This window comes from Cheilinus undulatus, linkage group 11 (genome assembly GCF_018320785.1).
Source record: "Cheilinus undulatus linkage group 11, ASM1832078v1, whole genome shotgun sequence".
NCBI classification, from domain to species: domain Eukaryota; kingdom Metazoa; phylum Chordata; class Actinopteri; order Labriformes; family Labridae; genus Cheilinus; species Cheilinus undulatus.
The window spans coordinates 3,466,487-3,479,131 of record NC_054875.1 but is presented as its reverse complement, the minus strand read 5'-3'; the positions used below and the strand labels follow the sequence as shown (position 1 = coordinate 3,479,131).

At 41.0% G+C, this 12,645-nt stretch overlaps 1 protein-coding gene across 1 annotated transcript; it reads left to right on the top strand.

Moving 5' to 3' along the window:
- Positions 1-296: 296 nt before the first annotated feature.
- mthfr (methylenetetrahydrofolate reductase (NAD(P)H)) lies at positions 297-11,304 on the top strand. Its single transcript, XM_041800223.1, has 12 exons — positions 297-396; positions 1,323-1,581; positions 2,665-2,903; positions 4,151-4,261; positions 4,355-4,548; positions 5,486-5,736; positions 7,585-7,719; positions 7,801-7,981; positions 8,122-8,304; positions 8,404-8,505; positions 8,599-8,718; positions 10,368-11,304. Exons 2-12 carry the CDS (start codon positions 1,337-1,339, stop codon positions 10,587-10,589), a joined length of 1,983 nt encoding a protein of 660 aa, XP_041656157.1. The 5' UTR covers positions 297-396; positions 1,323-1,336; the 3' UTR covers positions 10,590-11,304.
- Positions 11,305-12,645: the final 1,341 nt, after the last annotated feature.

Genomic DNA, 12,645 nt, shown 5'->3' with positions numbered 1-12,645 from the left:
CAGCTTTTTGAATTATAGAATTGATGAATTAAAGCTTAATTTAGCAAGGTCAACCACGAAATACCTCGGAATTTCAATACAGCCTGGCTCATTCTCTGTTGTTTTGATGATTTATCAAATTGACTGGCATGTGAAACCTAAGTTTGACATATTGTTTTGAATTGAAGGTCCAAGTTAGGATATATGGTATATCTCCTGCTGGTTCGTTCCGCAATGAACGAACCAGCAGGAGTGGTGAGTTATCCGTTACTTTTTAGCTTATGTGTTTTCCGTACAGCAGTAAACGCAGCACCGAATAGAGGGCTTCTCCGTTGTAATTCCCACGCTGCCGTAGCCGCTAGTGTTTTATCCTGGATGGAAGACAGTCTGTCTCAACGAAGACAGCCGGCTGGGGAGGTAGGAGTGAAAGTTTGACTTACTTTCCCCGGCGTTGATACAAAACACAGTAGAGTATTTTAACGAAACCTTCTTCACTTTACTGTTAATTTTACAGCCAATGGGCTAGCATCGCTCGTAGCTTAGCAAGTTCTCAATGCGGGTTACTAGTGCCATACTTTTACGAGCGTGTGTGGAGGCGGGAGTCATATATGTGGGTGTTCAGATAGTCTCTGTGTAACAGCATATTAACAAACGATCAACTGGAAATACTCATTTTGGTTGTTGTTGAATAGCAGCGAGGTAGGATGATGTGATGATATTGGGGTGTTACAATTCAATACGTGACCGTGTTCACGTGCGACTTTTAGCTAAACGCGTTGTCGATTGTTGTAGCTACAACAAATCGGAATACTGTCCGAATGAACGTGTCTGGTTATGGTTCACTTTAAAGACATAATTCATTTGTATTTTATCATTTTCAAAATAAATACAGTAGCTTTCATTGGGATACTTCCCATCGTCAGAATCGGTTGTTACTGCGTCACCCACTGACGCATTCGGTTTAGAGTCACCAGATAACACGGTCACAGTGTGATCCGTTACAGGCATCATTGATGTGGGTTTTTATAAAGTAGGGCACGAGCAACAGTCCCCCTTTTCAGTGAAGTTTTTTCGGTTTAGGTGGTCCAGGGTTAATTTTAAATGTATGCTTTAAGTTTATGTTTTTTTAACTTCATTTTTTACTGTCTTCTCATCTTTTTAGCCTCTTGAATCTTTTATTACTCTTCTTCTTCTTCTTCTTTAAAAGCTCTACACAAATAAATATAGTATTATAAAGTTATTGTGCTTTGTCAAATATGGAGGTTTCCTGTCAAAGTGTTGTGGCATTCCCCACATTTCTGATCTATAAATGATGGTATTCGTGTCCTCTCTCTTGACCCCAGTGTAATCGGCCATCATGGTGAACCAGGTTCAGCGAGGAGACGGCAGCTGGCAGCCATGCAAGAGCGACTCCAGTGGGGCCAGCAACAGTGGGGAGAGCTCCAAGGAGAGCTCCCGGTGCTCCACGCCGGTGCTGGATGCAGACCGGTCAGACAGGCTGCGGGAAAAGATGCGAAGGAGGATGGAGTCTGGGGACCACTGGTTCTCTCTGGAGTTCTTTCCTCCTCGCACAGCTAGTGGAGCCGTCAACCTGATCTCAAGGCAACTAAAACAGACTTAAATGGAATGATTCATACAAGATGTGGTTAGAATTAAAGCCCTATATAGGCTCAAAGAAGGTGCCATATTGTTTGAATTTTGAGTATTATACCATCAGATATCACGTTTTTCAAAATTAAATTCTGTGTTTATTATGATCAACAGAATTGCAAAAAACTGAAATCTTAAAGCGTGCAAATCTGCAGTCATATTTTAAACTGAAAACTTCTAGGAGTTAAAACTAGAGAGACAGAGCATGGTCTGAATTGCACAAAAGTATTGTCAACAATCTGTTAGTAAAACATGGCCACATATTTGTGCAGTTTAGACAATTTGCAGGAGTTTGCCTGCCATGCGTGGCAATTACAAACCAAAAGTATTCCAAAAATTGGGATCTGTGGAATTATTTTTCTGTGGCTATTAAACAGGTATCAATAGCATTAGGTTTTGTACCACCATTGCACTCTTCTGCTGTTGTTGTTTTTTCTTTTGCATCCAAATTTTGCAATTTAGGTAGTTTCTAGGAGAATGTCAGCATTTTGGGGGCATTTAAAACAGGAAATTATCCAATATTGGGTGCTGAAGGTTTCTATCTGTTGCACATTGGTGGTTTAACTTGTACTTGAATTTAAATTTCTTTGTCTAGACACTTCTCTCAGCTTCATTTGCATTGTCAGATCCTCTCGTTGCCAACCCGATTTTGCATTAAAGACAGTTATTAGGAGTTCGTCCCCATCTTTTAGGACTTAAAAACAAGAAATTACCTAATACTGGGTTGGTAGAATTTGCCATGGCATCGAAACAGTTATCGTGAGTGTATTGAACTTTTGAAACGTAGTATCATGACAGCCCTTGTGGAAAGTTTCAGCAGTGTGGAGCAACAATGGTTCTACTGTAGCTCCTAGGAGCCAGTCTATAATCCCCTGCAGCAAACTTGAGCAAGCTTAGTTTATGAATGTTACAGTGACCCACTTTTCATTCATATTAAGGACTTAGACTCAAAATAAAGTCACTGAATACCCCTAAAGATTGTCCACATTTATGTAAACAACATTCTGATTAGATTTTCTGTATTTTTTTTCTCAGATTTGACCGTATGGGCTCTGGAGGGCCGCTGTTCATAGACATCACCTGGCACCCAGCAGGAGACCCGGGGTCAGATAAAGAAACCTCATCCATGATGATTGCCAGCACGGCCGTCAACTACTGCGGCCTGGAGAGCATCCTGCACCTGACCTGCTGCAACCAGACTAGAGAGAGGATCACCGGGTACCTGGGCAAAGCTAAACGCCTCGGCCTGAAGAACATCATGGCTCTGAGGGGAGGTAGGAAATGGATTTAGAGTCTTTATTACAGGAGCAGTTGGACCCTGTTACTCTGTATGTCTTTGTTATTTTATCAGATGTTTTGACAGTGGAAATCATAGAAAACATCAGTCTTTGTCTCCCCAATTGTACCTTAAAATATGTTGTTTCATTCACAACACAAGGTTATTAATTTACTATGATAGAGTGGAAAGGAAACCAGAAAATATTCACATTTAAGAGGCTGGAATCAGATAGTGGTATGCCGTATCACAGGACTAAGTTTGAAAGTTTTAACAGACAAGATTTTATATTTACAAAAATTGATGTAAGCTCACACAAACATGAAAAAACCTCAGAGGTAAGGTCAGCAGTATCTGAAGAACACTTTTGGGGATTTTCCTGAAACTTTGCACAAACTGTCCAGTCTGACTCAAGGATGAACTGATTAGATTTTGAAGTTCAAAGGTCAAGGCTGTGGGGTCTTATGTTGATGCCTTGCTTGTAATTGTTCTACCAATCAAGTTGCCAATGAAAGCACCGCTTTTTCTTCACCCACTGCTAGGATTTAGTGATCTAGAGTAAAACTATCATTCATGCATACCATTTTCTTGCAGATTGCAAGAAAGAGTTTCTCAATGGTGTTGAAAACTAGTGCTGCATATTTGTGGTTATACATGACATTATTGCAATTTGCAGTTGCAATATAATCCATAAATGGTATTATGGGTCTACTTGCTTGGTTATCAAGGAAAAAATAGAGAATAATGATGGATTTAAAGTGTGTATTTCTTTACCTAAAACATAAAAATATGAAGTAGCATTTAAAGAATACAAACCTGAAGTTTTTAATGTTCTGCTTTCAAAATAACTACATTTAAGAAAGGAAAAAAAAAAAACAAAAAATAAGAAGTTTTTGAAAATAAAGTACTTTGACAGAGTGGCACTTCTGGAAACTTAAAGGTCTTTCTGCAGATATTTTTTTAAACCTTTCCAGCACTACTTAATACATAAAAATTGCAGCCTTTTATGCAATTATGTAAATGCACAGCCTGACATTGCAATTGCAGTTAGATTAATTGTGCAGCACTTTTGAAAACTAAAGAATGTTTCCAGCTTTATATCTCCAACATTCTATCACAGAAGCCAGGATCAGTCACCAACTGTTGAATAAAGGGAGTAATTCAACATCAGATTGGTGAAATAGCCCTGAACATCTTTGTGCATATGGCTGCCAGCTGACCGTTGATATTGTGATCTCCTGACAGATCCGGTGGGATCAGACTGGGAGGAAGAGGAGGGAGGCTTCAACTTTGCCATCGACCTCGTTAAACACATCCGATCAGAGTTCGATGATTACTTTGACATCTGTGTTGCTGGTTTGTTTTTTAGTACTTCCTTTTTAGCTGAGTTAATACCTGTTTGAGGCTATTGATGTAAACACTGATTTTTTTTTTTTTTTTTTTGTCCAGGATACCCCACAGGCCACCCTGAGGCAGAGAGCTACGAGGATGACCTCAGACACCTAAAGGAGAAGGTGGACGCCGGAGCGGACTTCGTCATCACTCAGCTCTTCTTCAGGGCCGACACTTTTCTGAAGTTTGTAGACGACTGCAGAGCGATCGGCATCACGTGTCCCATCTTACCTGGAATCTTCCCTATCCAGGTAAAACTCTGCTAAGAATTAAAGATGGCGTAAAAATAAATCTGTATCTTTAGCCAGTGTACAGTGTCTGTACCATAAAAGAGAGAGTTTTCAATTTATATCTCAACAATTAAGGTCAGACAGCTGGGCTTTTACCAGTTTGCAGTGTTTACATATTTCTGTTAAATAAATCAAAATTCAGAACTATAAAAGCGAAACACGGCATTGTTTTTGCAACAAAAAGCTAAGGCTTCTGTCTTTTGCATCATCATCATTTAGATTTGATTATGGTGTCATTATGTATTTTGTGCAAAAAAAGTTGTATAAGCATGTCCAGCAGGGGTCGACTCAGACAGGAGATCATTTCTGCACAGTCCATCCATCCATCCATTTTCTATACCCCTTATTCCGTTCTGGGTCAGGGGATTTCTGCACAGTCCTGTTTAAGCTTTCAGGGGAAAAAAAACAGTAGTTACATCACAATTTGCAAAACAACTTAAGGTTGTGCAGATTTAAGGATAGGAAACTTTAAAGAAATTCCAGGAAAAAAAAGCATCACAATAAGCAAAAAAAAAAATCCCTGTAGAGCTGCTGCACATGAAAGTAACACTTTACAATCTTTATTTCTGTACTAAAATGAGCTTATGTGGTAGAATGATTAGAAAACAATTAATATGAAAAGTTCTGGGGATCCTTTTTTCTCTTTTACATTCAGATTATTTCAATCAAATTTGTCCATTTAATAAATCTCCATTTAAATCAAGACACAATTTCTGTATAAAAAGAATTGTTATGGTTTAAAGACAAGCATAACTTTTTTTTAACTCTGGTTGTACAGATTTTAGGAATATGGAGCATGAAAAGCATCAAAATAAACTCCCAAAGTACAGTACAGTGCAGGCCTGCTGGACCATTTTTGCATCTGAACTCTAAGGATTGCCCTTCTTGTCCTCTTTAGGGTTACCAGTCCCTGCGTCAGCTCGTCAAACTGTCCAAGCTCGAAGTCCCCGAGGAGATCACAGAGGTCATCGAGCCAATCAAAGACAACGATGCCGCGATCCGTAACTACGGCATCGAGCATGCGGTGCAGATGTGCCGCGTGCTGCTGGACAGCGGGAAGGTTCCGGGTCTTCACTTCTACACTCTGAACAGAGAGGTGGCCACCATGGAGGTGCTGAGACAGCTGGGCATGTGGATAGAAGACCCCAGGTCAGTCACGCTTCAGTCTGTCCAGCATGTTTGTGTGTTGACAGAGAAATTAAAGGTCACATATTTTAACCCTTTTAGACAAGTTTATATTGGTCTCAGAGGTCCCAAAACATGCCTGTGAAGTTTGTTGCTGAAAAAACACTCCAGTATTGGATGTTTGCATGTCTAAAAGCCCCTCTGTTTCAGCCCTGCTCAGAAAGAGCTGTTTCTGTGTCTGTGGCTTTAAATCTTAATGAGCTGTCTGACTCCGCCCCTCTCAGGAAATGGATGTGGCTTAATAAGGTGGTTCTCAACCTTGGGGTCAGGACCCCCTTGGGGGTTGCAAAACACTAAGAGGGGGTCCAGATGCCCTAAAAAACTATGAATGTTTTTAAATTCCACTGTTGCCACTTTACACCAATTTTTGTAAAACAAATATACCCATTTTCATAATTTTTTCCCACCAATTTTAACACATTTTTATCATTAAACACCTATTTTTGTCCGTTTCAAACTCTTTCTACCACTTTTTTCCTGCCTGTTTTTGTCCCTTCTAAACCAATTCTTGCCACTTAAGCCTAATGTTGCCTCTGTTGACCCATTATTGCCAGTATTAACCACGTTTTACCACTTTTTATGCCCAGTTTTTCCCATTTTAACCACATTCCACCATTTAATATGCCCATTTTTGCTAGTTTAACCAATTTCTGCCAATATCGTCCTATTTTTTTCTTTCTCGGGCAACCCTTTTTCACCATTTTTTAAAATCAGTTTTTCATTACATTTCACCAAATTTTCACCGATATTTGCTCATTTAAAGCCATTTCAGCCTCTTTTTAACCTTCTTTTACCGCTATTTATGCCCATTTTAGCCACTTTAGCCCACTTTTGCCACCTTTTTTTGGCCATTTTTGTCATTTTTTCCCCACAAAATCCAATTTCACCACCTTTTCCTTAATTTTTGCAATGATTAACCAATTGTAGCAATTTTGGAACCTATTTTTTTTACTACACCAAAGATTAAAAAAGATACTTGTTTCTTTGATAAGAGTGGTTATTTTTTCAGGTTAAATATGAAATACGGTTATCCCAGCGTAACTTTACAATGGACCATGGTTTTGCTGACCTCCATGGGCCCCCAGTTTGACTCAGTGCCAGAAAGCTTTCCCAATTATCCCTCCTTATGGACGGCCTTGTCTGCACATGACTGTTCCAAATTGTGCATGACTGTGTTGAACCACCTTCAGGTACAGTGGGGTTCCCGGTCTATTGCACCTTTATTTTGGGGGTTGCGGGCTGAAAAGGTTGAGAACCACTGGCTTAATGGATGTGGCTATCCTGATTCTAAAGTATGGTGGAACTTTCTACCAAGCGGGAAGGGTCAACTGAACCTGGGGGTGGGATTAACTCCCCACATGACATCATGAGGGTAAAATCTGAGAAAGGCTTGTTTCAGAACACTTTATCTGAAAGGTGGAGAAAGAGAAGGGGGAGGGTATGGATTTTTCCAATTCTTGGGGTGATTGTGGACATCTCCATTGTTTACTGCTCGGTCAGCAAAATCCTACTCAGTCTTGCTGGTGGATATATGTTGGATCTTTGCTAACAGGATACGGTCAAAACCTTCCCTCTTTGTAAAGTGTCTTTCAGTAACTTTGGATGTGAGTTGGTGCTTTACAAATGAATGGCTTGCAGGCAGAATGATTATTATAATGCAAAGGGTTTTTGTCTAATTTTTACTTGTTTGCTTTTTGCAAAATTTGAAACGCTTTCATTACAAGAAAAACTTTCTAAGCAAGTTTTCTTCTGATCACCAAAGGTATTGATGGCGTTATATCACTGATTCTCTTTAATCTGATGTTTCCCCAGACGACCTCTTCCCTGGGCGGTGAGCGCTCATCCCAAACGAAAGGTGGAAGATGTTCGACCCATCTTCTGGGCGACCAGACCCAAGAGTTACATCTACAGGACCCAGGACTGGGACGAGTTCCCCAATGGGAGATGGTGAGATTGATCATAAGTCAACATGATATGACAGAACTTTATGGTAACTTTACTTTTTAATGCATCCTGATTATTTCTCAGGGGAAACTCGTCGTCTCCGGCCTTCGGCGAGTTAAACGACTACTACCTGTTCTACTTGAAGAGCAAATCATCCAAAGACGCTCTGCTGCAGATGTGGGGGGAGGAGCTGATGAGTGAGGAGAGCGTCTTCGAGGTGTTCACCAGCTACATCACAGCACAGCCGAACCGCAGCGGTCACCAGGTACAGCCCACTCAGACCAACTCAGAAAAACTGAGCAGGAATTTTTAATGTCAATGCTATATACTTCTGTCCAACCCTGATTATTTTAAGGAAATAAAATCATGGTACCCATGCCATTTAAGCGTTTCCTCTTCTTTTAGGTGAAGTGTTTGCCGTGGAACGATGAGCCTTTGGCCCCAGAGACAAACCTGCTGAAGGATGAGCTGGAGAAGGTGAACAGACGAGGAGTTTTAACCATCAACTCCCAGCCCAACATCAACGGGAAACCCTCGGCAGACCCCATCGTGGGCTGGGGGCCTCCAGGAGGATACGTCTTCCAGAAGGTAGGAACATTTTTGTGTTTGTAGACCGATGATGGGATGTTTTGGTCTGATATGATTCATGAATCCTGTTTTTTTTTTTTTTTTTTTTTAATCCATCAGGCGTACCTGGAGTTTTTCACCTCCAGTGAAAACGTCAGCGCTCTCCTCAAAGTGCTGAAGAAGTACGAGCCGCGCGTCAACTACCACATCGTAAATGTTCATGTAAGTTTGAACAGGAGGCTCCTGTTTTATCATGTTTGTGTGAGAGTATCTGTTAGCTAAATATATATATATATATATTTTTTTTGTGTGCAGGGCCGTAACTCGACCAACGCCCCCGACATGCAGCCCAACGCTGTGACGTGGGGAATCTTCCCCGGCAGAGAGATCGTTCAGCCGACTGTGGTCGACCCGGTCAGCTTTATGTACTGGAAGGTGAGATAGAGCTTGCAGCATCAGTCGGTGTTGTTCAGCCTTTGGTTGGTTATTGCCGTAAAACAAACCAGCTCCTACTGGTCGTGTGTACGTTTAACATTAACAGTGCGTTTTTGTGTTCCAGATATGAAGTGACTGCACTTTGGTACATGTCCATATTATGCACTGACTCGTTCATCTTCAGTGATGATCTGAAATTTATCTGCAAACTACAACCCTTACATCATTTCTATGGTTCTCTTACTACTATGTACATTGAAATGACAATTTAAGACAAGTTACAGTCCCAGTCTACAAGCTGGCCTCTTTTTGAGGCTCCCGTTTCAAAGAACAGGCTCTTGTGACTGAGCTGAGACAAAAAAAATCAGGATATCTAAAAACGGCAGGGATTTCCATCATTCCAAGTAGGCTAGATGGACATGAATAAAGCCATGCTTTTTTTCTTTACAAACAGATTACAGCAGTTTTCAGTTGATGCAGCAGTCTTTAAAATGTGTCAGTACTGGATGAAGGAATAGGAATCAGACAAAAAGGTCTCAGGAAACAGGCATTCATTGTTTCCCCTCTTAGACTGTTGTTTAGGTGGCATGTTCCTGGTTTCCCCTCTGATTAAATGTTTTTTCTTTCTAAAGCTTTTTTCTTATGCTAATTCAGACACCTATTCTCCTGAGACCTTTTAGTCTAAATCTGAGGACTTTTTTCTTGAGACCTGCTGCCACAGTTCTGGAGAACTTTTAGTTTGATTCCTTTTTTTCCTGCGACTGTTTCCTCTAAACCTGGTAACTTTTCCCTGACACCTTTTCATCTGAGACCTTTTTCTTTTTTTCTGAGACCTTTTCCGTCCGAGTCTGGCACTATATTTTCCCAAAACCCTTTTCTCTGAGTCCGATACCTCAGCTCTTGACAGCTGTCGGTTTGATGCCTTTTTTCCTCTAGGCCTTTTTGTCAGAGTCTGATTCCTTTATTTTCTTGCAACTGTTTCCTCTAAGTCTGATACCTTTTTCCTGAGACCTTTTCCATCCAAGGCTGCCACTTTTTTTCCCAAGATCCTTTTCTCTGAGTCCGATACCTCAGTTCTTGACAGCTTTTGGTTCGATACCTTGTTTTCCTCTAGACCTTTTTGTCAGAGTCTGATTCCTTTTTTTCCTGTGACTGTTTCTTCCCAGTCTGATACCTTTTTCTTGAGACTGTTTCTGTCTGAGTCCATTGTGTTTTTCCCAAGACCCTTTGCTCTGAGTCCAATACCTCAGTTCTTGACAGCTTTTGGTTTGATGCCTTGTTTTCCTGTAAGCATTTTTGTCCGAGTGATGCCTTTTTCTTAAACCTTTTCATCTTTGCCTGATGCCTCAGTTCTTGGGAGCTTATGGTTTGATGCTTTTTTTCCTGAGACCCTTCTCTGATACATGACAGAGTTTTCCAGGACTTGATGCTTTTCCATCTGAGGCCTGACAACTGACTCTAGACATGAGGATGTCCTAAAATCCTCTATCCATTATACTGTCTGACTGTCCAGCTTGGCCAGCATGGGATCTAAAGCCTTCCCTCCCACCACACAACCATAACGTCAACCCACGCTTTCAATTTTTTTTTTGAAAAAGGATAGAAATCCCTGGTAATGCATTCTATAAACAGCCTTGTCTCCTTCTCAGGACGAGGCGTTCGCTCTCTGGATCGAGCAATGGGCCAAACTCTACGAGGACGAGTCGCCATCCCGGATGATCATCAAGTACATCCATGATAACTACTTCCTGGTGAACCTGGTGGACAATGACTTTCCTCTGGAGAACTGTCTGTGGCAGGTCATCGACGACATGTTCGAGCTGCTCGACGCTCCTCCAGAGCTTCACAACGACGGCACCGTCTCTGAATAAAAACATTTCAGACCTTTTGATAACACTAAGGAGAAAAGCTGCTAACTTAGAGAGTCAAAGAATTAACAGTATTTTTAAAGACTTTTTATAAAATGTTTGTGAGTGGAGGACTGAAAAACTGCACTGTCTTGCCATAGCAAAAACCAGACCCTTAAAAATGTTTTTTCCTGTCTAGCTGATGACCCTCTGAGCTGATTTCAAAGAAAACATTCATCATATCAAGAAATACAAACAGAAAACTATCATGAAGCTGATTTTTAATGTGATAGAAACATTTCAGATGTATGGAGGCCCTGAGAGGACAAACATCCCTGCATTTCATTGTAATTTCTGCTTTTATAGCTCATTGTGTCAGGGAAGTTATGTCTGTTTGTCTGAGAAAACGACCAGAATTTACTCATCATCACAGGAAAAACAAAGTGTGTTAAAATGTTGGGATGCATGTCCTCTTAGGGCTTCTGTACACATGTTTTTTGATGGAAAATGTCTAATTTTATAGAAGAAAATCATGCAAATGTTTTGTACTGTTATGGGAAAACCTACTTGAGAGATGTTAAAGAGCTACTTTTATAAGTGTAAGCTGATGATGATTTTATGAACCACGGAAAAAGTTACACTTGCCTTAACATGTTTAAATGTGCATCCTATTTATTTGTTTATTCTGCTTTCTGAAGCTCATTAAATAGTTTTTACAGGATTGTACCATAAGAGACAACTGAGTCCAGCTTCTTTTTGTCTGTCACTACTGAACGGGAGGTGCTGCTGCAGACTTTATGACGGTTCACATCACTCTAGTCAGGAGGACAAAGGCCAGAACGTGACGCTGCTGCAGCTCGATGGCATGGCCGGGATTTCCACACATTACAGCAGCATGACTCAAATCTTCACAGCAGACGGAGAGTGAGAGCAGGTGGAGATAAGAGAGACAGCTACGTGCATTCTAACCATTACCTCACACGGTTAACCAGGCCAGAATGACGCCCTTTAGACAAAGATCTGCAGAAATCTCTAGACTCACCTAAGGACTGTTTGAGTAGCCTTATATGGCTTAGATGAGTAACGAATGAGATTGCATATTTGTCACATTTAAAAGTTTCAGATCATCAAACAACTTAGAGTCTCTTCATCTAATATTCAAAGAAAAAGCAGATTTTAAATGATTTCATTTAAAAACCATCCAAACCTATCTGTCCCTATGTGGAAAAATCATTGCCCCTCCTTGTTAAATCAGGAGTCAACTGTGATTAACCGCATTTTTTTTTATAAAGCTGAGTTCAATTTCACCAGCCACTCCCAGACCTGATCACTGCCAGACCTGTTGGATCCAGAAATCCCATAAATAGAACCAGTCTGACAACGTGAAGCAGGCTGAAACAGCTCCAACACATCATGGAACCATCTAGAGAACTCTAAGAACAGATGAGAAAAGGTTACAGACATTTCTAAAGCTTTGGGACTATAGTGAGTCACAGTGAGAGCTATTATCCACAAATGGGGAAAACTGAACAGTGGTGAGCCCTCCCAGGAGTGGCCGGCCTACCAGAATGACTCCAAGAGCACATGGACGACTCATCCAGGAGGTCCCAAAAGAACCCTGAACAACTTCTAAAGCCCTTCAGACCTCACTGACTCAGTTAAGGTCAGAGTTCATGATTCAACTATCAGAAAAAGACTGGGCAAGAATGGCATCATGGGAGAGTTCCAAGGCCAAAACCACTGCTGACAAAAAAGAACACAAAGGCTCGTCTCACATTTGACTAAAAACAATCCTGATGATCCCCAAGACTTCTGGGAAAATATTCTGTGGACTGACTAGACAGAAGTTTTGAAGGGTGTCCGTCCCGTTCCATCTGGAGTAAAACTAACACAGCATTTCATCAGAAGAAAATTAGACCAGCAGTAAGACGTGGTGGTAGTATTGTGATGGCCTGGACCACTAGAACCATGAATTTTGCTCTCTAGCAGAAAATCCTGAAGGAGAATGGCCAGCCATCAGTTCATGACTTGGGTTCTGGAGCAGGACAATGATCCCAAACACACCATCAAGTCCACCTCT

Bases quoted from the DNA above. Each gene is read 5' to 3' on its own strand.
- mthfr (XM_041800223.1), top strand. From the start codon at position 1,337: ATGGTGAACCAGGTTCAGCGAGGAGACGGCAGCTGGCAGCCATGCAAG. The intron at 5,737-7,584 runs GTCAGTCACGCT...ATGTTTCCCCAG, and splicing joins ATGTGGATAGAAGACCCCAG to ACGACCTCTTCCCTGGGCGG. The intron at 8,305-8,403 runs GTAGGAACATTT...TTAATCCATCAG, and splicing joins GAGGATACGTCTTCCAGAAG to GCGTACCTGGAGTTTTTCAC.